The sequence below is a fragment of the Melanotaenia boesemani genome, chromosome 3, assembly GCF_017639745.1.
Source record: "Melanotaenia boesemani isolate fMelBoe1 chromosome 3, fMelBoe1.pri, whole genome shotgun sequence".
Classification (NCBI taxonomy): Eukaryota; Metazoa; Chordata; class Actinopteri; order Atheriniformes; family Melanotaeniidae; genus Melanotaenia; species Melanotaenia boesemani.
The window spans coordinates 31,286,798-31,307,604 of NC_055684.1; the positions used below are offsets into that span (position 1 = coordinate 31,286,798).

Sequence of the window (20,807 nt, forward strand, 5' to 3'; positions counted from 1 at the left end):
CATAACATCTTCTGAGCAAAGTGCTGACTTTCAACTTTACACTGAATTATTCCAACTGATCATTTTTACTTACTGCAGTTCATCTCATCACTAGCATCTTCACAGTCCACCTTCTGGTTACATTTGCTGGAGTTGGAGATGCAGCTTCCATCTTTGCACTGGAACTGATCGACTGAGCACAGTGTGGCTGACGCACATGGGAGAAAGAGATGGTGTTTAGAAAAAGCCTTATTTACAATATTAAATGTCAGTGAGTGGTAGGTGCGAGTTCCCCTTTCTGCTGAAGTTGCCAGCTTTCTCCTCGACAAGTAAGTCAACGGTACTGCCTAAATTAGCCTAAAACTAACTTTTTTTATACATGCCCAACACCTAATGAACTGTGTTGTTTGCGTAAAAGATAGGAAATCTAAAAAAGTGAGCGAGGCTGAGCATAGAAGAATGGCAGTGTGTTTATGTAACATCAAAACATGTAAATCTCTTCCAGTAGAACCCCATAACAACATCATTATTTCTAATGTGGGTATTTCAATAAGAGAACCTGACTCACTGTTACAGAAGAGCTCATCAGAATTGTCTCCACAGTCGTCGTGCCCATTGCACCAGAAGCTGTGACCCACACAGCGGCTATTTACACATCGCCTGTAACCCTTCTTGCACACACGGTTGGCTGAAAACCAGACAGGATGGACTCGAATTAGACAAGTAAGGCTGGCAGTCTTCTGACAAACCCAAAGATTTCACTCACCACAGTAGGACTGTTTCTCATCCGACTTGTCCTTGCAGTGCGCTCTGCCGTCACAAGTCAGCGTGTAGTTGATGCAGTCTCCGTTTCCACACTCAAACTCATCAATGTTGTTACATGTAGTGTTGAGGGCTGAGGCACAAAGGCAGAAAAAAGCAATCAAAGAAGGCTTGTTCAGGGTCTGTCTTTGCTGTCACTTTATCACACTGTCTTCTATATGCAGATGAGGGTATACTGTTCAAAATCAGCATATTTGATTTAAAAAGAAATACTGTGCTGTAAAAAGGCTCTAGGCATATTTGATGATAAAGCTGTTTATTAGAAATTTTCTGGTAGGCATTTTGATTGGTAGTGCCTGGCAATGTTCCCAAGTTCACATTTGTGACCTCAAAGCTTCTCTGTTTATAGATTCAGTTCTTGCATTACCGATGCAGGTGTTGTCCTCCAAAAGCTTCCTGTCACCACGACAACTGCAGTTGACCCTTCCCTCAGAGGTCAGGAGACACAGGTCCTGACATCCTCCATTGTAGAAACGACACAGAGAGAACTCACCTGTGCAAACATGAGTGTATGTTAGTCACACAAAACAGCACATATAATTCAGAACTTTCAACCTTACATTGACATCATAATGCTCACACCTGTCACTATTGCTCTGAGTTGCTGATGATTATGTTTGGACAGTATCTCTGTGACATAGAAGAACTGCTCAGACTTTAAAAGTTGCTAGTGAAGACCAGTCTCTTCTCACTAGTACCTTGATAAATTCCTATTGTTCAACTCCTGCTGCTCAGCAATGCACATGCATTTGACATTGACCCATATGCATTCACATCTGCAGACAGACATAGAAGCATGAACGTGGTGATGTCTCTGCTTCAGCTGAATGCATATTTCAATGTGATTCAATCTAAATAGGATTTGCAGCTGCTAAGGCAGCCTATCTGCTGGCATGGTCTCTGTGGGTATTGGAGTGTGGGATAGTTAAGTTAAGAGGGGGAAGATATGGGAGATAAAATATGCAGGACTGGGCTGATTTAAGAGAATACAGATAATAGCAGACAGAACAAAATGAGAAAACAGAAAAAGGTAATACCTTCCCTGAATTGTGCTTCACAAATGATTCCTTGAATTTAGTATTGAGGTAAAGAGGGGTCCTGGTATTTTGTTATACTGGTTGAAATTACTGTTTGTGGATGGGTTATGTGCATTAATGCAATATTACCTATTTTTTTAACTGTAAACAGTTGTAATGACATCACACCCACCTCCACATCCCCATTTGAATTCTGATTTTGTGTGAAAACTTACAGCTATTAGTGTCGTTGGCCACTGCAGCAATACCCATTGGCTGCTGGGGGATGTCAGCACGAAGAACCTTCATCTCTCCCCCTGTGTATTTGTCAGCCCGAAGCACAGCCCTCCTCACCCAGTCAGTCCAGAAGATGTAGTTTCCATAAACAGCCAGGCCAAATGGATGAACTGGCTCATTCTTTAGGACAACCTATAGGTAAAAGCACAATCACTGATCCTGATATGTAAAAAAAAAAAAAATCAGTGCAAACAAACTCTAGGTTATTGATGGAGTGACAAGAATTTTATGAATTTATCACTCACATAGCGCCAGCTGCCGTCATACTCGCAGCGCTCGATCTTGTCCAGTGTGGCATCAGAGAAATACAGCTTTTCTGCACGGTGGTCTATGGCAAGGCCGTTAGGGGTTCTGATGTCCGTGCTGATGATCGCAAGGACATTGGCACCAGCAAGTGTGGCACGCATAATACTGGGAGATTGCTCATTCCAGTTGGTCCAAAACATCAGACTGTAGGATGAATCATAATCAGTGACGTGAACAGAAATAAAAAAAAAATTGGGCCACAATTCAGAAGCAGTATTGAATGGAAATAATTAGAAAAAAGAAAAACTGAATCATTTCTAACCCCTGACACTCATCCAGAACGAAGGCCCTTGGATGGTCATCTCCAGACATGCTGACCACAGTGTGTCGATCAACAGCACCCCAGTGACTCTGATCCACAGTGTGGCGGGTGATGGTTGAGGTGGTGTAGCTCGTCCAGTACAGCATATCCCAACCTCTGTGATATGCCAAACCCTCCACTGAGCCCACATCTAAAAAAGAATTAAAAGATAAGGAAAAGACAGAGGAAGAGAGGAAAGAGCAGAGCGATCAGAGGAGAGAAGGAGAGTAGAGGGGAGGGAAAGGAAGCATGTCAGTCCCAGCGCTCTGTTAAAAGGTCAAGTGTGGAGCATCTGGCAGCACCTCAGTGTTGGCTGAAGGTTGTGTGGCAGCGCAGTCAGGACTCTAGACATGACAGCTTGGTATTAATGATAAAGAACATGGTGTGATTCAAGGCTTTTATCCAGCAAATAGCTAAGTAAAAAGGTCACTGGCTGGTGTGTAACTTTCCATAGCACTACATCATCAACAGATGAAAAGTAGGAGTTAATTTATCTGCAATGCAGTGTTCAAATAAATAAGAGGTTGTGAGCTTCCTGCCTGCAAGGAGGCCAGAGAACACACAAGAGTCAGCCAAGATGGAAGAACACAAAGTTCTGAGGAAAGACAACAGCTGCTCTGCTGCTTAGAAACAATGCACACTCACGAGTATGGTACATGGACTTTTTGGAGAGGCTCCAAAAGTAATTTTCTTATTGTTGCTGGAACAAAGCTATGAAGATCTAACAATCAGATTCGCCCTTTCTGGGGCCTGGATATGATTTTAATATAGAGTATCACAGCTCTGGCCAAAGAAGCAGTGAGGTTCGCCACCAGGTGAGACACTCACTCACTACTCCTCAGCATCTTCAGTGCAACATCACAGACATGAATCATCATTTGTGTGGCGTATGCTGTGTGATCCTGAAAGAAGCAAAGCAGCTACAAAATCGACCACTGCACAAAAACTGCTCCCCCTGCTTCTTGCACTCATAAATCAATGCGTTATAAAAATCGATGGTGCACAACATGAAATCTATTCGCCTCCATTTCCTCTTTCTATCGCAGTGTTAATGAGTTGTAAATCTCTAGCTGCAGCACTTTCAACTCAAATTCCTTTCTTTTTATTTAACCTTATCTTCAGATTGTTGTTGACCTAAGCCTGTGTAGGTTTCAATAAATTTGTTGCTGTCAATAATACAGATGGACTCAATTTATAGGTCTCAATGGTGGTTTTAGTGATATTGATTTTATGGCACATATCTGCTGTAGGTGTGATGGCAGTTCAGTGTTTGCTATCAGGCTGGCGGTCAATAATTACCCAGATTTGGAAGGCAAACGCCATTTCCCTGACTCTTTTTGTGTATTCACACTATCTGTGCATGTTTTTGTAAGTGTGTGTGAGGACAGTGCCTATAAACAATCTACAGATAGCTTCTGAAAAGGAGCTGAAACAAAGATGCATGGGAAAATCTATGTTTGGCCTCATTAGGTCCTCCCACAGAGAGCTGGTCGGCCTATCTCATTCCTGCTCTATCATAATCGGTCCAGAGTTCACCTACCGTTTACTCGGTTTCATCCTCTCTTACTGTCAAGCTATTTAGCTCTTCAATCTTCCTTTGTGCCCAGTAAGCTTTTCAAGGGAGCGGTCTCTCAGAAGCAGAAAATATGCTGTTTGCCGACTGATGCCTGGCTGAGATGTCACGTGGAGTTGCTGCCTGCTCTGAGGTAACAGGAAATCACAATCTACAACTTCGAACAGCCATTTGACCACAACAAGAGTCCAAGAAGGAAGGATGAATACCCTAACAACTAAAGAATTGAGAGTTTCTTGACTTCGCATTTTACATTACATCAGGCAAAGGAAATTGCCTGAATGGACGGACTTGGCTTGTCTCTACCTGCACATGGGAAACAGGTTTAACTATATAGTCACTGAATTGTTGTATTTAAAAGAGAGAGATTTTAGGCAGTGATGTGGAAAAGGAGTGTAAAGAATATGTGTACATGTATTTAATAATCCAATTCTTTCCTAAATAATGAATAGTAATAATAACACCCTTAATATTAAATATCTGTGTGAAGTTATTTCTGAGGATATTTTTAGTGTCAGACAGTATAATATATACTAATTCCATTCCAGTGTAATTCCCACTTATCAGTATTATCAGTAGTTTTATAGCTGAGTGAGCACATTGACCCAGCAAACAGCAACTGTGTGTGTTAACAGCAGCAGGATGAGAAGAACCAAAGGAATGATGATGAACTCTACTGGTTTAGAGGATCCACTGGGGAACAGCAGTCACACTGGGCTTGACAATGTGGAGCAGATCCTGGTCCCAATATTAGATGCTATTATTCTGATGCTCGGAGTGGGTGGGCACACAGTGGTGATGGTGATCTTATGTGGACGAAGGAGGAGAGGAATGGAACGTATTGGACAGTCCACCCAAAGTTCTACAACAGGAACAGGGACAGACATCCTCCTGTTGGCGCTGAGTGCTGCAGACCTGCTGTTGCTCTCCATGCTTCCCTTCCACACTGTTGCCATTGCCATGAAGCAATGGCCCTTTGGGAACTTTATGTGTCGTCTGGTGGGCTTCTTGGGATCAGCCTGCACTTCGGCCAGTGCCTTCACACTGGCTGCACTGGCCGTGTCACGTTATCTGACTGTAGTGAAGCCTGCCATAGCTTACAGCCTGCTCACTCCTCGCCGGGTGTCTGTAATTGCCATGCTGCTCTGGGTTCCAGCCTGCAGCCTAGGTGCTCCTCAGCTGGTCTTTCGCTCTGTAGGATCCCCAACACGTACCCCTGATGGACTAATTTGTTTTGCTTTCCACTCCCACAGGGACCAATTGATATATGGACTGTTTCATTTTCTCATGGCCTTCTTGCTTCCATTGGTTACCATCGCAGTGGCATATGGAAGCATCTTCATGTTTCTATGTGGGGGTCAACATGCTGGCAGAGCCCCCCAAGTAGAGCGCTACCAGAACAAAGTGACCCAGACGACGGCGATGCTGGCGCTGGCTTTTACCCTGTGCTGGCTGCCCTCCTATGGGCTGACACTGGCCTTGCTGGCAGATAAGAGCTCCGGGGCCACAGGAGCCTCGCCACGTTATGGGGCCTTTGGTGTGTTTGCACGCCTCATGGCAACCTCCTCCACAGTGATGAACCCCATCCTTTATGTGCTCATGTCCCAGAAGTTTAGGCAGGATTTACTAAGACTGTTCAAAAGGGAGGGGCAAAGAGCAAATGTTGCTGTGGCTATGTCTGTCACCTAAAAAAATTGTAAACTGTAAACAACTACTATGATATAACAGACAATCTGACAAACATACTCTGATTTAAAGATGCTTTGATACAACTGTGACCCTATTGTGAAACTACACTCACAGAAACATTCACCTTCTTTGCATCTGGATATTGTGCAAGAAGATCACAAGGTTTGCTGTGGGAGTTGCTGCTCTCCTGGCACAGTGGAAGAAACAATCCTGAATCATAGATTCCTTGTAAAACATTTTACAGTAAAGGCACTTTGGTTACACATTAACAACACGCCTATGCTTTCTTGTGCTGAGATAAGGTGAACGAAGGAATATCTGTCTCTGAACCTGTTTATGTTCATGTGTACTCTGTTCCTTTCTTTCTTTTTAAGTTTACAACAACTTGAGAATAAAGACTTCCTGGTTCTGTTTAGATAAGCAGAAGTATTTGCAGCTTTCTTCTCTAGAAAGATTTCTCATTGGGGTTGGGTGGTGTCTGATGTTTAAATTTACTCATACTTATTTTGTTTAAAAAATGGAGCGATTGTAATAAATAACTTGATAAATGACAGGTGATCATAGAGTAGATAAACTGAGGAAACGGCTGACATGAAAAGATAAACAAGAAAAAGGAAGACTCACTCTCTACTATAGTCTTGCGGTCTGACCCGTCATCGCTGATCTGCTGGATGTTGCCAAAATGAATGTCACTGAAGAAGATGCGGTTAGCTCCTTTTCCTCCACCTCCCCTGTAGTCAAAAGTGAGTGCAATGACGTTTTTCATGTGCTCGGGGTCCTCGAATGGCTTTATGGGTGCATTCAAGTTGTTTTCATCTGACAGGTGGACGCTCTTAAGTATTGTACGCTCTGAGTAGAGAAGATAGCCATCGTAGTCGCGGCAGCTCCTGCCATTTTCAGCCAGCATGCCATGAGCGCAGGCACATGTACGCTGCCCGTTGCCACGGTAAAGACAAAGCTGCTGACACCCACCATTGTTGTCTTTGCAAACATTTGTTCCTGTAGTTAGAAACATGATGTTATTATCAAGTATAATCCAAAATTATACCACAGATCGTTTTTTTAATTTGTACTACAATGTGAGTTAAGACTCATGCATTTAAAGCAGAGCATGTTTACCTTGCTGTCTGGCCCTGTTGAAAACCTTGATGTCTTTGAGCTGCACCCCAATACCAGTTCTCAGAGAGACAGAGTCTGTAGCATTATCCTTGTTGCCTCTCTTGATGGAGCCATTAGCATGGGTCCTGCATGACCGCAGACACACACATAGCATTAAAGAGAGGCTAAGGCTTGCAGATAAAAAAATTATTTTGACTCCTCCAAAACTGAAGATAAGACTGAGCAGAAAAATATGTCTGACCTGTCACTCCAATATATGTAGCTTTCAAACACAGACACAGAGAACATGTCCATGTTATTGTTGGCCAGCACCACCTCCCTATTTTCCCCGGTTTCCAGATTAATGCGCTCAATCTTATCTGTCCTGGCATCACACCAATACAGCAGACCCTCCTACATGGACACATAGAGAAATGATTGCAGTGATGTTAAGATGCTACATTCACTCCCTGCATTGAAGTCCAGAGATGTGAACCAAAACTGCTCTATTGTGGGGCACCTGATAGTCAATGGAGATCCCGTTGGGCCAGCTGATACTGACATTAACCAGAATAGCCCTCTGAGAGCCATCTAAGCGAGACCGCTCAATGCGGGGATACTGGCCCCACTCTGTCCAGAACAGGTAGCTATGTGCAGAAATACACAAACACAGCAAAGCTCAGAGGTGACTTCCTCAGAAAATCAATGCTAAGATAAATTGCAGTGTTAAAGGCTAAACTGCACTGTTGTTTCTTCTCACCCTTTCTCAGGATGGACAGTGATGGCACGTGGCTTGTCTAGGCCCTGAGAGATCACCACGTAGCGGAAAGAGCCATTTAGTCGGGCCACTTCAATAACATCAAAACCCTGATCTGTCCAGTAGATGTTTCCTGTGGAGGACAGTGGGGAAAAAAGTGAAGCACTGGCAGAAGTATGGACATGCTGCATGCTTGACATTTCAGACCTTTTGACATTAAATATGCTAGAAAATAACTTGCTTTTCTTGTTTTTTTTGTTTGTTTTTTTTTACTGTTCCGATTAATTCTTAAGCTGTAGGACACATTGAATCATCTTTTATCTGTACAAATGACTGACATTTTAGGAAACTGTAGGCAATTATTACAACTCATTTTCCAAAATACAGCATTAAACAGAAGTAAAGCCTAATGCCATAATTCTAAAGGTTGGTATGTAGGTTTTCTACTTACATACCTACATTCTTTTATTTACATTCCACACAGCATATTCAGTTTAATGAGAAATACAGCTGTATATTTATAAGTCAGTGGTGCCTCTCACCAGCTATCCAGTCAACAGCAATGCCCTCAACCCTGCCAATGCCATTAGTGACCACATCCTCTCTCCAGGTCTGGTCTCTTTTGGCCCTACTGATGGTACTCAGGCCCATATCCACCCAGTAGATCGTGTCATTGTCTGCGGAAAAAAGAAAGAAAAATAAAACAATTGTACTGAAAATAAGCTTTACCCCACACTGATAACAGATAAATAATCATGTGTTCTATTCAGTCATATCCAATATTTCATACCTGGGATTTTTTTAACTTGTACTTGAGGAAAAAAAAACACATGTCTTACCAGCATGAAAATCAATGCCAACAGCTAAGGTGGTGCCAGACACTGGTACCAGGGCATCAGACTTGTCTGATGGGTCCAAAGGAATACCGCGAATGCCCTCATGCACCGAGTACAAAAGGAAAGAGCCCACACCTGCAAATACAAATACAGTTAGGCCTTTGGAAACTTTTTTTTGGCATCAATTCCACTTAATGTTTGAGTTTTTAAACCCAAATTTGCCTGAAATCAATATAATTGTTTTTGTATGAATGCATCATACCCTCACAAGACTGCTGCCCTCTGCGCAGGCTGTAACCTGCCGTGCACATGCAGGCTCTGGTGGTCGGTGAGGTGGGGAGACACAGCTGGGAGCAGTCTCCATTGTTATTACTGCAGAGATTTGTGCCTGGGAATACAAATGCACAAGGACAAATACACAAAACAAATCAAAGACGAATAACAATAAACATTACAAACCGTCCCATCACACACCCCCCGACCTGACCGAGTACTATGTACTGAACATTCCACTAGCCTTTCCACTTCACTGTTTATTTAGTTAGACTCCTGTTCATTACTTTGCACTATTTCAATGTCCACTGCACTAGTGACTAAGTTACATAAAGACTTGTAAATACTGATGTACATTAATGCACATATCCATCTGTATATTATGCTCATAGTACTTAAATCACCATACTGTGATAATCACTTTTTATGCTTTTGAACATTGCACATTTGTACATACTGTACAGTCATTTGCACATACTGTATATAATATATATCTTGCACTTGTTGCTTATTGCACTTCTGGTTAGATGCCAAACTGTGTTTCGTTGCATTGTACTTGTACATGTGTAATGACAATAAAGTTGAATCTAATCTAATCTAATTTTACATGCAGTCTGAAAAACAGACCTCATGAGACAAGGATATATTTTTTGGCTTTTTCTATGTCAAAAAGTTTAACAAAAAATAAAAATGCTGCACAGGCTGCGGGAAAAGGCAAGTGTAGAAACCTGTCTGCACAGTTTCATTGTAGATCTTCATGTGCATCATGAGTGAAGTGCTGTTCCTCAGGACTTTCCAGCTGCCACCGTCTTTTTTGTCACAGGTTCCTATCTGGTCAGTTCCATGGTCTGCCCACCACAACTTATCCCCTAAAAACACACAACATCTTTAGATTATACTTTAAACTTTAAACATAAAAAAAAAAACTATTGAAAAAAAAGCATTTAAAGGCACATGCATACTTTGTGTCAGACAGATCAAGTTCAGCATTCAGTTTTTATTTTCTTAAGTCCTACCCATGATGGCCATAGCAGTAGCCTTGGTCAGCTTGCCCTTCACCCCTTCAAGCACCTCCAGTCCAGAGCCGTCAAGTTTACAACGGTTGATGGTGCTGTTTCCGGAGCTGATCCAGTATAGCTGCTCAGTATCAAAGTCAATAGAGAGGCCTGGAAAACAAAGATAAACACACTGGTGAGTGATTTCCTGTAATAGTGCTCGCTATCTTTTATACAGTCACACACACACACACACACACACACACACACACACACACACACACACACACACACACACACACACACACACACACACACACACACACACACACACACACAAGAACCCCAACTCTTACCAACAGGGCCTTTTTGGTCAATGAAGAGGACACTGCGGTTGCTGCCATCCGTGTTGGCCATGCTGATGTTGTCTCCATCTGTCCAGTACAGCTTCCTGATGGAGGCAGAGTGTGTGAACAAAAGAGAAAACTTTCAGAAACTCTGTTTTTCTTTTCTTTTTTTTTATTAACTCGTTAAGGCCCGACCCATAAAAACATGGTAAGAAAAGTCCAATTTTTTAAATATGAGGTCTTTATTTGGCCCTTTAAGAAAATATAACAAAAAAAAAAAAAATTACATTTTGGGGGGGATTCCTACCATTTATTACTATGTGACATATTAAAAATATTGTATGGTTTTCTACTTCTAGGTATTTAGGGGACAGAAGACAAGTATTAGATTGTGTTCAACAGTTTATACCATAAATTGAAGCAAAATTTCTCAGAAACTGTATGTGACAAATATGTCATGTCGGGCTCTTATGGGTTAGGCACAACCCCGTAAGGACACAACATAGCTTGTTGCATATTTAATAAAAATGCAATTGCTTTTTGATTGACTAAAAATTATATGAACTGCTTCACAGAAAGAAATCATTTTCATATCTTGAACTTTGTGCTTCCCAGTAATCACTTCAGCTAACATCTTATCGTTTAACCTCAAATAAATCCTACAACTACAGTAACAACAAAAAAATTCTTCAACTTAGTTATTTCATACTCTATAAGAACCTCTGTCTCAGAAATATGATAAAAAATATTATGTTAAAATAAAAAGAAAGTCTCTTTTATAATCTTTGGATATTTAAATCCTTATTACTGGTTTCTTTGACTTATTTTTGTTGACTGATTGCTGGAAAGCTGCCTCTACTTTTTTCACACAACATGACTGTGTATCAGTATGTTTAGGCCACATTTTGTATATGTTTACAGGATATCCTCTGCTCCATCATCCAACTCCTGTTAAATCCAACTACATCCACCACACCCTTAAATATATTTGTTAATGTGTCTTTAAATAAATGCTCTAAACTCCCACATTCTCATATTTTTCTGTAACACATACAGCGTCTGTCCCGCCCCAGCCCTCTTTGACCCGACCCACTCGTGGTGGGGTCAAGTGTGTTTGTGTGGAAGAAAAATCAGACAGCCCCAGCATATGGATCCAGCATCTGCTTCTCATTTTCCCGCACGCCAACAATGCTCGGATCGGAAACATTCCTCTCCCTAGCTGGGCTAAGCCCTTCAAAGGAAGGAAGGAGTAAACAAAAACATGACTTTCCTTCTTTGATTTCAAATACTCATAAGCACACATATTCCTACAGAAAAAAAAACTAAATATATAAAAATTAGATAGCCTGTCGGTGCTCCACTGGACAGAGAATACTATGGCCAAGTTCTTTATGGGGCTGGGAGAACAGGGGGAAATTTTAGAAGGGAACAGGGACTGGAGAGGGAAGAAACTCATGTTTTAAATCAAGGCAGGAGTGGAGCAGAATGTAGGATAAACAAAGAGAAGAAAACTGAAGAAAACCAGAAATAGTGACAAAAAACAAATGACCTAGGATGTGAATAAATCATATGCAGTATATCTAAGCACAGAAATAGAAAAGGAGCAACAGAGAAGAAAGATGACACAAGGGGAAAAATTAAAGCCACTTCCTAAGAGACAAAACATCTTAAAAGGTTAGCAGCCATCTGCTGTATACCAAATAACTCCAACTGCAAGGAGGAAAGACTGAAAGCCAATGTGACCACTTTGTTGTTAAACATTAAATCAGGAGGCTGTCTGAGAGCAACAGTCTTAGTATGTGTGTGTACATGTGTGTGCACACAACTAACCCCAGTATTGGATGCAAAACCAGACAGTGTGGTTTGTCCAAGCCTTGGATAACAGCATTTTTGAAGGAGCCATCCAGTCTGGCAACATTGATCTGTTTCTTATTGGCATCATAACTGGTCCAGAACAGGTTCCTGGACACCCAGTCTACTGCCAGGCCATGAGTGTTGGGCAAATCTGAAAAAAGAGAAGCAGGTCACTGATTTTACAATCAGAAACTCAAAAATGCCTTTGGCATCAGTGTCAGAAGAACTGCAACACGAGCTCTCACTAAGTCATGTCCTTAATTTCAGTTGTAAAGCTTTCAGTCTGAAGGAATTTATTCTTGACTTTATGTTAATTTTCTCAAACAAATGTTCTTGAACCTGTTTTTAGTTAACTGATTTGATTTAAGTGATAGATTTGATCATTTTTGGCTACATGCTAACTTTTCTGTGCTTTTCAGTGCTCCAGTTGATTAATTATGGAACAAGCTAAGCATATACGGATGTAAGGGTTGGGTAGATACAAGTTAAAATGATTATGTAGGTTTTGAGCAAAAGATTTACAAATCCAAAAGCATTTAGGTAAAAAGTTTTTCAGTGTAGATGCCCCACACTCAAAATGTCTGCACAGTATGAAAAACCAAGGCTGGCAGATCCTAATCAAATACATTATTACAATTATAAAACACTTATTTAAAATAAAACAGGGAATATAGAATTTTTGGCTAACCTTAGAACTTCAAATGATAAACTATGAATTAGCCATTCCACTGAGGATTTTGTGAGATAATCACAGCAGGGATCCCAGCCTTCTTTCACATGAGCACTTTAAACTACACACAAAATTCTGGATGTAATCTGCGTATATCAAGCCTGTTTCTTTTGAAAAACATCAAAAACTTTCCCAAACAATACACATCTGTATCACAATCTGTCCTCTATTGTACTACCCCCTTTCCCACCCTTACCAGCAGACACCACAGTCTCAACTTCGGTCCCATTGATGAAAGCTCTCTTGATAGTCTGAGTTCGAACATCTGACCAGTAGATCCGGTGCTCAAGAGCATCATAGTCTACCACAGTCACATTATCAATGTCCGGCACAGTGAATGAGATGATATAGTTGTAGTATGGGTTGTCGATGTCCACTCCTCTGATTTCTGTCTGTCGAGCATACAGTAAAAACTGACGAGATTCTGTCGGGGAGAAAAGATGTTGACATCCATCAGTATTTAGCGTGAAAAACCAGAGAGTTAAATGCAGCATTAAGTCAAAATTAGAATGCACTAAAAGACACTAATGCTAGATTTATGGATAGATGGTTGGGGCATGGATGAGTGCTTCAGCACATTATTTCTCCACTTGAACAAACAGTTAATCTAATTGTATCTTTGATTCAAATGATTGTGTCTGGCTGGCTAACTCAATTGCACAGCAAAGACGGTGAGAGGGAGTTTAATCAGTGCAGATACATTACCACTGCGATGGTCTCAACACTCTGTGATTGTTTAACTGTCTGCAGCTTAAATGATAGATGGGAAGAAAATGAAAGAGAAATGGAGAGGAGCGAGTAATGACGGTGTCGGACTGTATCAGCGCAGCCAGACAAGGAGGTGGATGTGGAGGGTTGTTGATGCTTGCATCAGTCAGAATAGGGCCCTCCTTTCCATTACCCTTGAAGATAATAGAGAGTGCTGCCCAGAATACTAAAATGGATACACTGAATAAACACACCCGCTCTCACTCTGCACAGACTCTTTAATACGCTTTACTGTTGTCACAGCAATAGTACTTCAATGAAAAGGGGGGGGGAACCCCCACAACATAAAAAGGTAAAAGAACACAACTAAGTAACCAGACAACTTTGTAAGGACAGGGACTACACTGTGCCATTCAACAGCAGTTTTACCTACATGGTGACTCAGAGAGAAATATAAAGCATGTTTCCTGCAGTAACTTTTATTGTTTAGACTTACCATAACAAGTACGTCTGTCAGGGCCCAGCTTCATGAGGTGAGGACAAGCGCATGAGAATGTCTGACTGAAGTTGATAAGACAGAGGTGAGAACAGGGTTCCTTGCCGTCTTTAGCTTCACACGGGTTAGGAGCTATGCAGAAGAGAGTATTGAGAAAAGATTCAAAATATATACATGTGGATCACATAGATTGTCATGTTGATATCAATTCTAAGTTTCTACAAGATTCAAAAGGAATGTCAATCATATAATGAACCTACATATTTTCCTATCTGTTACAGCAAAAATGAAAAAAAAAAGAAACTGAGATGCTGTGTCTATTTTCATTAAGATTTTACATGTTTGTACTTCATACCTTGTGGCTGTCTGGATGGATGGTAGACCTGTAGGTCAAAGGGTTGTGTATTGGTTCTTTGGACAACTGTGACGTTGCTGCCAGTCCACTTGTTTGCCTTTGCAAGTGTGTTGGTCCTCCAGTCTGTCCAGTAAACCTCTCCACCATACATGGTGACGGCAAATGGATGTGAGAGATATTCATGACCCCTCAGAACCTCAATAAGTCCAGAACCATCATACTTGGCTGAGTAAATGGCATCAGATCTGTGTGTAGCACAATTTCCAATTACTTTCCTCTGAATTTGAAATTAAATTCAATAAGCAAATGTGAATGAAAACATGCTTGTGTGAGTATTTTGCTCCTTGTTTTAACCTGGCATCAATCCAAAGGATGCGCCGCTCCAGATAATCCACAGTGAGTCCGTTTGGCCAGCCTCCATTGCCAGTCTCCTTATGGATGGTCTTCCTGCCTTCTCCACTCATGGATGCAGCTTCAATTCTTGGCAAACTGGCATCCCAGTCTGTCCAGAAGAGAATCCTACAGTATCATGCCACAACATGCATAACAGATATTAGTCAATACAAGAACTCAATCCAAAAATATTTAGCTTAGCGTGTTATTGTACATCTGTTGTGTATAGTATGCACAGCAGCTGTTACCCATCCCGAGGGTCAAGCGCAATAGCTCGAGGATGCTCCACCTCCCCTGCCAGTAGTGTGGTCCGCATGGTGCCATCCAACTTGGCCACCTCAATCTGATCGAGGTTGCTTTCCACCCAGTAAATGTTTCCTGCGATCCAGTCCACTGCCAGACCCTCAGGTGTAGCCAGCCCGTACTGGATTACCACATCGAAGCTAGTTAAAGCTACAGAAGCGAAATAAAAGAGAGAGAAAGTGTAAAACATCTTAACTTCATTACACTGTCGTACCTGACTTTGATCACTTCGCTTCTCTAATTTATTTATATGTTCATTTGTAAGCCCTGTGGATAAGAATAAGCAGGAAGTTGTTTAAATGTTTATGTCAAACCGTTTAAAATCTGATTTAATCATGTTTTATCACACTATCTATATACAGCCATCTGGGGTGCTAAATTTTCTGAATAAACTGAAACAAATTTGATCTAGTATCACTGATCAACTCATGCTAAGCATTTAGAAATGAAGTAACTGTCTATTTGGACTGAACACTAACAATCGGCTGTTTAGATGGAGACACCTTTGTCCATACAACAGAAGTATTTCTGTTATTTTTTTTCCTGTACTCTGGCACAACAATTTCCTTTGGGATTAATAATTCATCTTCGTAAAAGAGGATGTGATACTGCAATTACGGAAAGGTTCATACACTAAATTTGTAGTGTCAGGACTAAAGAGGCAGATTTTTCAGCCTCACTAATTCTCTAATCAGAAATATGCGTAATTATTTGGAATGAGTCATTGTCCTATCTGGAACAATAAAAGCACACAGGCTCTGTAGGCAAATTATGGACGTGTAAACCTGGCACACAACAACAAAATACACATGAAACTCACACAACCTCCGCACAGATGTGATAAGGCCTTGTTTACCAGTACCTCTTGATCCACTGGTCTGGCCTTTATGTTGCTACATTTGATTTTCTGTAAACAAGAAGTGACAGCACCAACCGTGCTGCGCTCCACACTACACACCAGTGCTGCACACAACATCTGTGTTTACAGTATAGTTTTCTCTGCTAGTGTCACCTCAAATATTCTAGCACAACAGAACTATAATCAACCAAGTTTCAATTAACAGCACAACGGGTGTGAAGCCACAGAGTTTAGATTTTACAACTCTGAAAAGTCCACTTTATCTGACATAAATACAAATGTGTTACACATTTCCTGATGTCCAAAAGGATAATGTAATTGCAACACACAAGTTCCAAAAGGAGCTGAGTGAATCCTTAACTTAAGGATAAATTAAATATGTGAGAAAATACAGATTCTGTTAAAAAATGCTCACCTCCATTCTCAGACAGCTTCCCACGATAGATCTTGTCTTCCACCACATCAGTCCAATAGAGTGCACTCTGACTGAGATGGAAGTCAAGGGCGATGGTGTTTCTGAGGCCAGGTACCAACACACTGAATTCCCCCTTATTCAGATCAATGCGGCGGATCTCATGGCGGTTTGAGAAAATGATAAAGGGTTTGAATGGATCTGTGAAAATTAAGATAAAAATATAAATGGCCTTTCCAACATAAACTAACCACATAATGAAGGCTTTAAATGATGTTTTATAACAATCACTTGATCTCTGATGATTATCCAAACTGACTTTTTTTCACAAAGCCATTTTTGCTTTAACTTCTTCATATCTATGATCTTCATCCTATAAAAACTGTACAGAAATTATTGTCTTAGATGCCAAAACTTGTGGTTTTATGTGTCCCCAGAGACCAAACTGTAATAGAGAAAAGTTTTTTTCACCTACATTTATAATAACAAACACATAATTTGATGATTTAAGTTTCCATAGCTTTGTGACTGTGAGGTTAATCAATCATGATGAATCCATGCAGACACTTGTTTAGTATGTGTTGCTGAAAGCGCCGCTTATCTGTCCTGCTGCAGGCTTGAACCAATCTGAGCAGCTGCCTTTTTTAGCAGGAAAATCTTGTAAAATAGATTTTAAATCTCTAGAGCTCTAGAGTCCATTTTCCTGGTTAAATAAATGATGCTCAAAACACTGCAGAACAGCTCTGCTGCACAGCATGAAAGACACGGTAGCCATGTTCCACTGCAGTGTGTGAGTTGTCCAATAAGAGCAGCTATGTTGAAAATGGCTTTAATCCTGGGTAATGAAAATGCAGTGTAAATAAGACAGCGGTTATCTGCACCTCACAGACAGCAGGATGAATGACAGGTTGCTGCTGGCTACTCAGTGAGACCTGGCAGGAAGAACACCAGCATAAAATCATATTTCCTTGTTGTCAGTTGCTGCAGGAAGAGAACTACTCCATATCCTTTATATGGATGATAAAATTCAAAGCGGTTTTAGAGTGACTAAGCAGTTTTTGGTTCACACATCTTCCCCTAATGAAAATCAGAATCAGAATCAGAATCAGAATCAGAATCAGAATCAGTGATCATATCTGCTCTTAATCTTTTTATATTTATCTTTACTTTTTTCACTAGATAATAACAGCAGGAAATCAGTGCTGAGATTTTCTTATGTTTCCTCAGCAAACCTTTTCACATATCGTAAACATGCACTGAAAGCATGTAACCACTTCTGCCTTCTTGTCCGTAGTAAGAATTTTCCAATCAAGGTGTTTTTTTTCTCTCTCTGAAAACAAAGTAATTTAAGATTTAGTATCAGCTGATAGTGGGCCTCAGTACCACTGTGTTCTGTTTCAAATCATCCTTCAGACTCCAATTGATTCGGTGATATTGGTCAGTTACACTGCCTTCCAAAAAAATACACCTTCATTTTTCACTGGACCTCCTTTAGCTGATTATGGCATCGTTGTGGCATCCTTTTGATAAGCTTCTGCACTGTCATAACATCTATTTCCATCCAGAGTTACATAAATTATTCTCCTTCTCTTGTATTGGTGATGGGAGAGGTTTTCTTTGCTTGATGCATGTCAAACATTGGACCCTTCTAAAACAAATTAACATCTTTTCCATTCTAACATGGTTGTTACTTCTTCTGTGTGAACCTTGACAATGTTTAGTAAAGGATATTTCTATAGCTTCCACTCGTATTGGACAACCTCTATCAACTCAAGTTTAAAATTCCTAACCTACTTAGAGCAAGTTAATATTTCCTAACCTTCTACCATCACCATCTTCTTATGTTCTTTTTGGTCCCTTACCAGTGCTCTTGCAGTTTTCCATGTCAGGCTCCAGTTCCCAGCCGTCATAACATGAGCATTTCACACTGAACTTGTCCTGTTCACAGCGTTGACTGCACTTGAGGTGTTTGGCACAGAAGCTCTGAATCTGGCAAGTTTTATTGTCAGACCCCAGCTCCATACCCAGCGGACATGAACAGATGACCCCCTCACCAGGAGCCACTGTGCAGTTATGGCTACAGCCGCCATTGTCCAGAGAACACAAGTCTGGAAAGTGCAGAAAATCAGAAGAATGAGGCCATGTTTTGAGATACAGGCTGTACTTGCCATTATGCATTCCCCACTCGGAAACACAGCTTGGAAATGATTGTTTCTTACCACAGAGTTTTTCATCAGAGCCATCTGGGCAGTCATCAGTGCCATCACAAAGTTTCTCTGCAGGCAGGCAGATGGTGGAGTCGTTGGCACACACATGGTGAGAGAGCTTACACACCAGCGCCTCACAGTTGTCCTCATCTGAGTTGTCCTCACAGTCACTGTCGCCATCACAAACCCAGGCTTTGCTGATACAGCGTGCTGTGGACAATCGGCAGGATTACACAAAACAAAACTTTATATAAAATGAATATGCTTCACATATTTTTTTCCTCACCAGAGTCCCTGCAACCAAACTTGACAGCTGGATCACACATGTGTGTGACACCCTCACAGTTTTTCTCATCACTCATGTCCATGCAGTCGGTGTCCCCATCACAGCGCCAACGCATGGGGATGCAAAGGCCATCCATACGACATTGAAACTCATCTGTATGACAACCACCAGGTGGACGCGTGGCTGTGGGGAAAAAAGAGAGTAAAAAAAATTTTTCAAATTATCTGAAGAAATCAAATCAAAAGAAATAAGAGACAGAATTCTGTTAGAAACCTGGATGGCAACAAGTCTTAGCAACAAGACTGACAAATTAGAGCACACAATCAGAAGGTCATTGTTTTAATCATGATTCCAGCTGACAATCATTTTGTTCCAATGGAAAGAAGTAGAATTATAAACACAGAATTAAAAGCTGGTATATCAGTATTATGTGTTGATATTTAAAATCAAACTATTATTTAGTCCAGCACTTTAAACTTTTAGTACGAAGTAGTGTCACTGGTTGTAGGCATTAAATTGCTTCCAGGCACAAAAAGGCCTAATACATGTACACTCACTGGAAAAAATGCAAATACTTGCTTTGATTTTTAGCATGGAGTGCACTTCTGGTAATAATACATAAATAAATAAAAGCAGTGTTGAGATGCAACCACCCACCCATGATAACAACAACCATCTGTCACAGTTATGCTCCATAAACACAGTTTAGTTCAAGGTGTCTTTAAGTCTAATTCATCAAGAGTGCAACATTACATGTAAGCCAGTATCTTGAGTAGCAATGGGGAAAAATTATATTTTACTTTTGGTATTTTCAATGTTTTCTGGGAAATCTTAATAATATTTTAATCATCAAAGAAAAAAAAAGTTGATGATGCATCCTTCCAACAAAACCGGCTTTTTAACTTGTGTTGTTTCTTCTTCTGCTGCTGTTATGTTGCAGCATTCCTCCTTGTCTCAGTATGCTGTATGTTTTCATATGGGGTAACACAGCACGTAATAGGTCAATAAAATCCTAGCAGATCTCCAGCTTAAGTCACTGACCCTGATTGGTGCAGTTTGCATGGGTCTCATCGCTGTAGTCCCCACAGTCATTATCTCCATCACAGGTCCAGTAATCTGGGATGCATCGGCCGCTGTTACACTTGAACTGAGCGCTAGAGCAGGAGTGACTGCAACCGGCCTCATCACTGTTGTCCCCACAGTCGTTATCTGGAAAACAAGTGCAGTCAGGTAACACTCACTCTCACATTATGAGGCACCCACAGATTCAGATGCAACAAATATTCATAAAAACACACAGGAAGATCTTAACAATTTACTCATTCACAGTAAACACTGATGAGACAGAATGTGAGAGTTTAAATAATGACAGAAACTGCATAGATCAGAACATGCACCATGAGGGAATGTACCCAGAGCTGATACATTAAGCTTTGCAGCATAGCATCTTTAGCTTTTTTATATATTTTTATTTATATATACTGCATACATTCATTTTAAAAGGGAGCGTGATATAACTTTAATTCCTTTTTATTATGTCATCGTATATTGTTTGACAAAAAAAGCATTTATTATTTTTTTACCTGGTAACCTAATAAGTCAAAACAAAATGTAATTTTTTTTCATAAATCAAATTTTTGAGCACATTAAATGAATGGCAGCAGTTTAGACCTCAGCTTGAGGTCATTGTCAGTTAGAAAAGCAGCCCTGACTCTTGGAGCCCACTTGGTCAGTTCTAAAGCTTTGGCTAGCGTCACGGCTGTTTTGGTGCATGTTGATCTATGCACTAACCGGTCAGCTTTGGACAATTCAATTCATCAGAGCCGTCCCCACAATCCTTTTCTGAAAGACAGAATCAACGGAAGACAGCAAAATGGGCGAACAGCAGAAAACATAACAACAAAACCAAATGCAC

At 40.8% G+C, this 20,807-nt stretch overlaps 2 protein-coding genes across 4 annotated transcripts in view; one reads left to right on the forward strand and one right to left on the reverse strand.

Moving 5' to 3' along the window:
- The window catches only part of LOC121636518 (low-density lipoprotein receptor-related protein 1-like), a 97,082-nt gene that overhangs the window by 14,335 nt on the left and 61,940 nt on the right, over nucleotides 1-20,807 (reverse strand). For all 3 annotated transcript variants that reach the window (XM_041980050.1, XM_041980048.1, XM_041980051.1), the window contains exons 20-48: nucleotides 19,934-20,101; nucleotides 18,893-19,075; nucleotides 18,619-18,816; nucleotides 18,262-18,507; nucleotides 16,403-16,600; nucleotides 15,074-15,278; nucleotides 14,787-14,951; nucleotides 14,433-14,677; nucleotides 14,078-14,209; nucleotides 13,070-13,297; nucleotides 12,120-12,294; nucleotides 10,299-10,393; nucleotides 9,964-10,113; nucleotides 9,676-9,816; nucleotides 8,937-9,062; nucleotides 8,678-8,809; nucleotides 8,381-8,515; nucleotides 7,842-7,971; nucleotides 7,602-7,728; nucleotides 7,344-7,495; nucleotides 7,103-7,227; nucleotides 6,608-6,982; nucleotides 2,683-2,872; nucleotides 2,360-2,564; nucleotides 2,054-2,246; nucleotides 1,169-1,294; nucleotides 746-874; nucleotides 548-667; nucleotides 74-187 (exon numbers count right to left, since the gene is read on the reverse strand). In XM_041980050.1, coding sequence (XP_041835984.1) covers nucleotides 74-187; nucleotides 548-667; nucleotides 746-874; nucleotides 1,169-1,294; nucleotides 2,054-2,246; nucleotides 2,360-2,564; nucleotides 2,683-2,872; nucleotides 6,608-6,982; nucleotides 7,103-7,227; nucleotides 7,344-7,495; nucleotides 7,602-7,728; nucleotides 7,842-7,971; nucleotides 8,381-8,515; nucleotides 8,678-8,809; nucleotides 8,937-9,062; nucleotides 9,676-9,816; nucleotides 9,964-10,113; nucleotides 10,299-10,393; nucleotides 12,120-12,294; nucleotides 13,070-13,297; nucleotides 14,078-14,209; nucleotides 14,433-14,677; nucleotides 14,787-14,951; nucleotides 15,074-15,278; nucleotides 16,403-16,600; nucleotides 18,262-18,507; nucleotides 18,619-18,816; nucleotides 18,893-19,075; nucleotides 19,934-20,101 — 4,908 coding nt within the window. The remainder of the gene's footprint in view (nucleotides 1-73; nucleotides 188-547; nucleotides 668-745; nucleotides 875-1,168; nucleotides 1,295-2,053; nucleotides 2,247-2,359; nucleotides 2,565-2,682; nucleotides 2,873-6,607; nucleotides 6,983-7,102; nucleotides 7,228-7,343; nucleotides 7,496-7,601; nucleotides 7,729-7,841; nucleotides 7,972-8,380; nucleotides 8,516-8,677; nucleotides 8,810-8,936; nucleotides 9,063-9,675; nucleotides 9,817-9,963; nucleotides 10,114-10,298; nucleotides 10,394-12,119; nucleotides 12,295-13,069; nucleotides 13,298-14,077; nucleotides 14,210-14,432; nucleotides 14,678-14,786; nucleotides 14,952-15,073; nucleotides 15,279-16,402; nucleotides 16,601-18,261; nucleotides 18,508-18,618; nucleotides 18,817-18,892; nucleotides 19,076-19,933; nucleotides 20,102-20,807) is intronic.
- On the forward strand, nucleotides 4,423-6,062 carry LOC121636527 (delta-type opioid receptor-like). The gene has a single exon (XM_041980066.1). The coding sequence runs from the start codon at nucleotides 4,937-4,939 to the stop codon at nucleotides 5,981-5,983; it is 1,047 nt and encodes a 348-aa protein (XP_041836000.1). The 5' UTR covers nucleotides 4,423-4,936; the 3' UTR covers nucleotides 5,984-6,062.

What these genes read in the sequence shown, in the direction of transcription:
- LOC121636527 (XM_041980066.1), top strand. Translation starts at nt 4,937, where the DNA reads ATGAGAAGAACCAAAGGAATGATGATGAACTCTACTGGTTTAGAGGAT.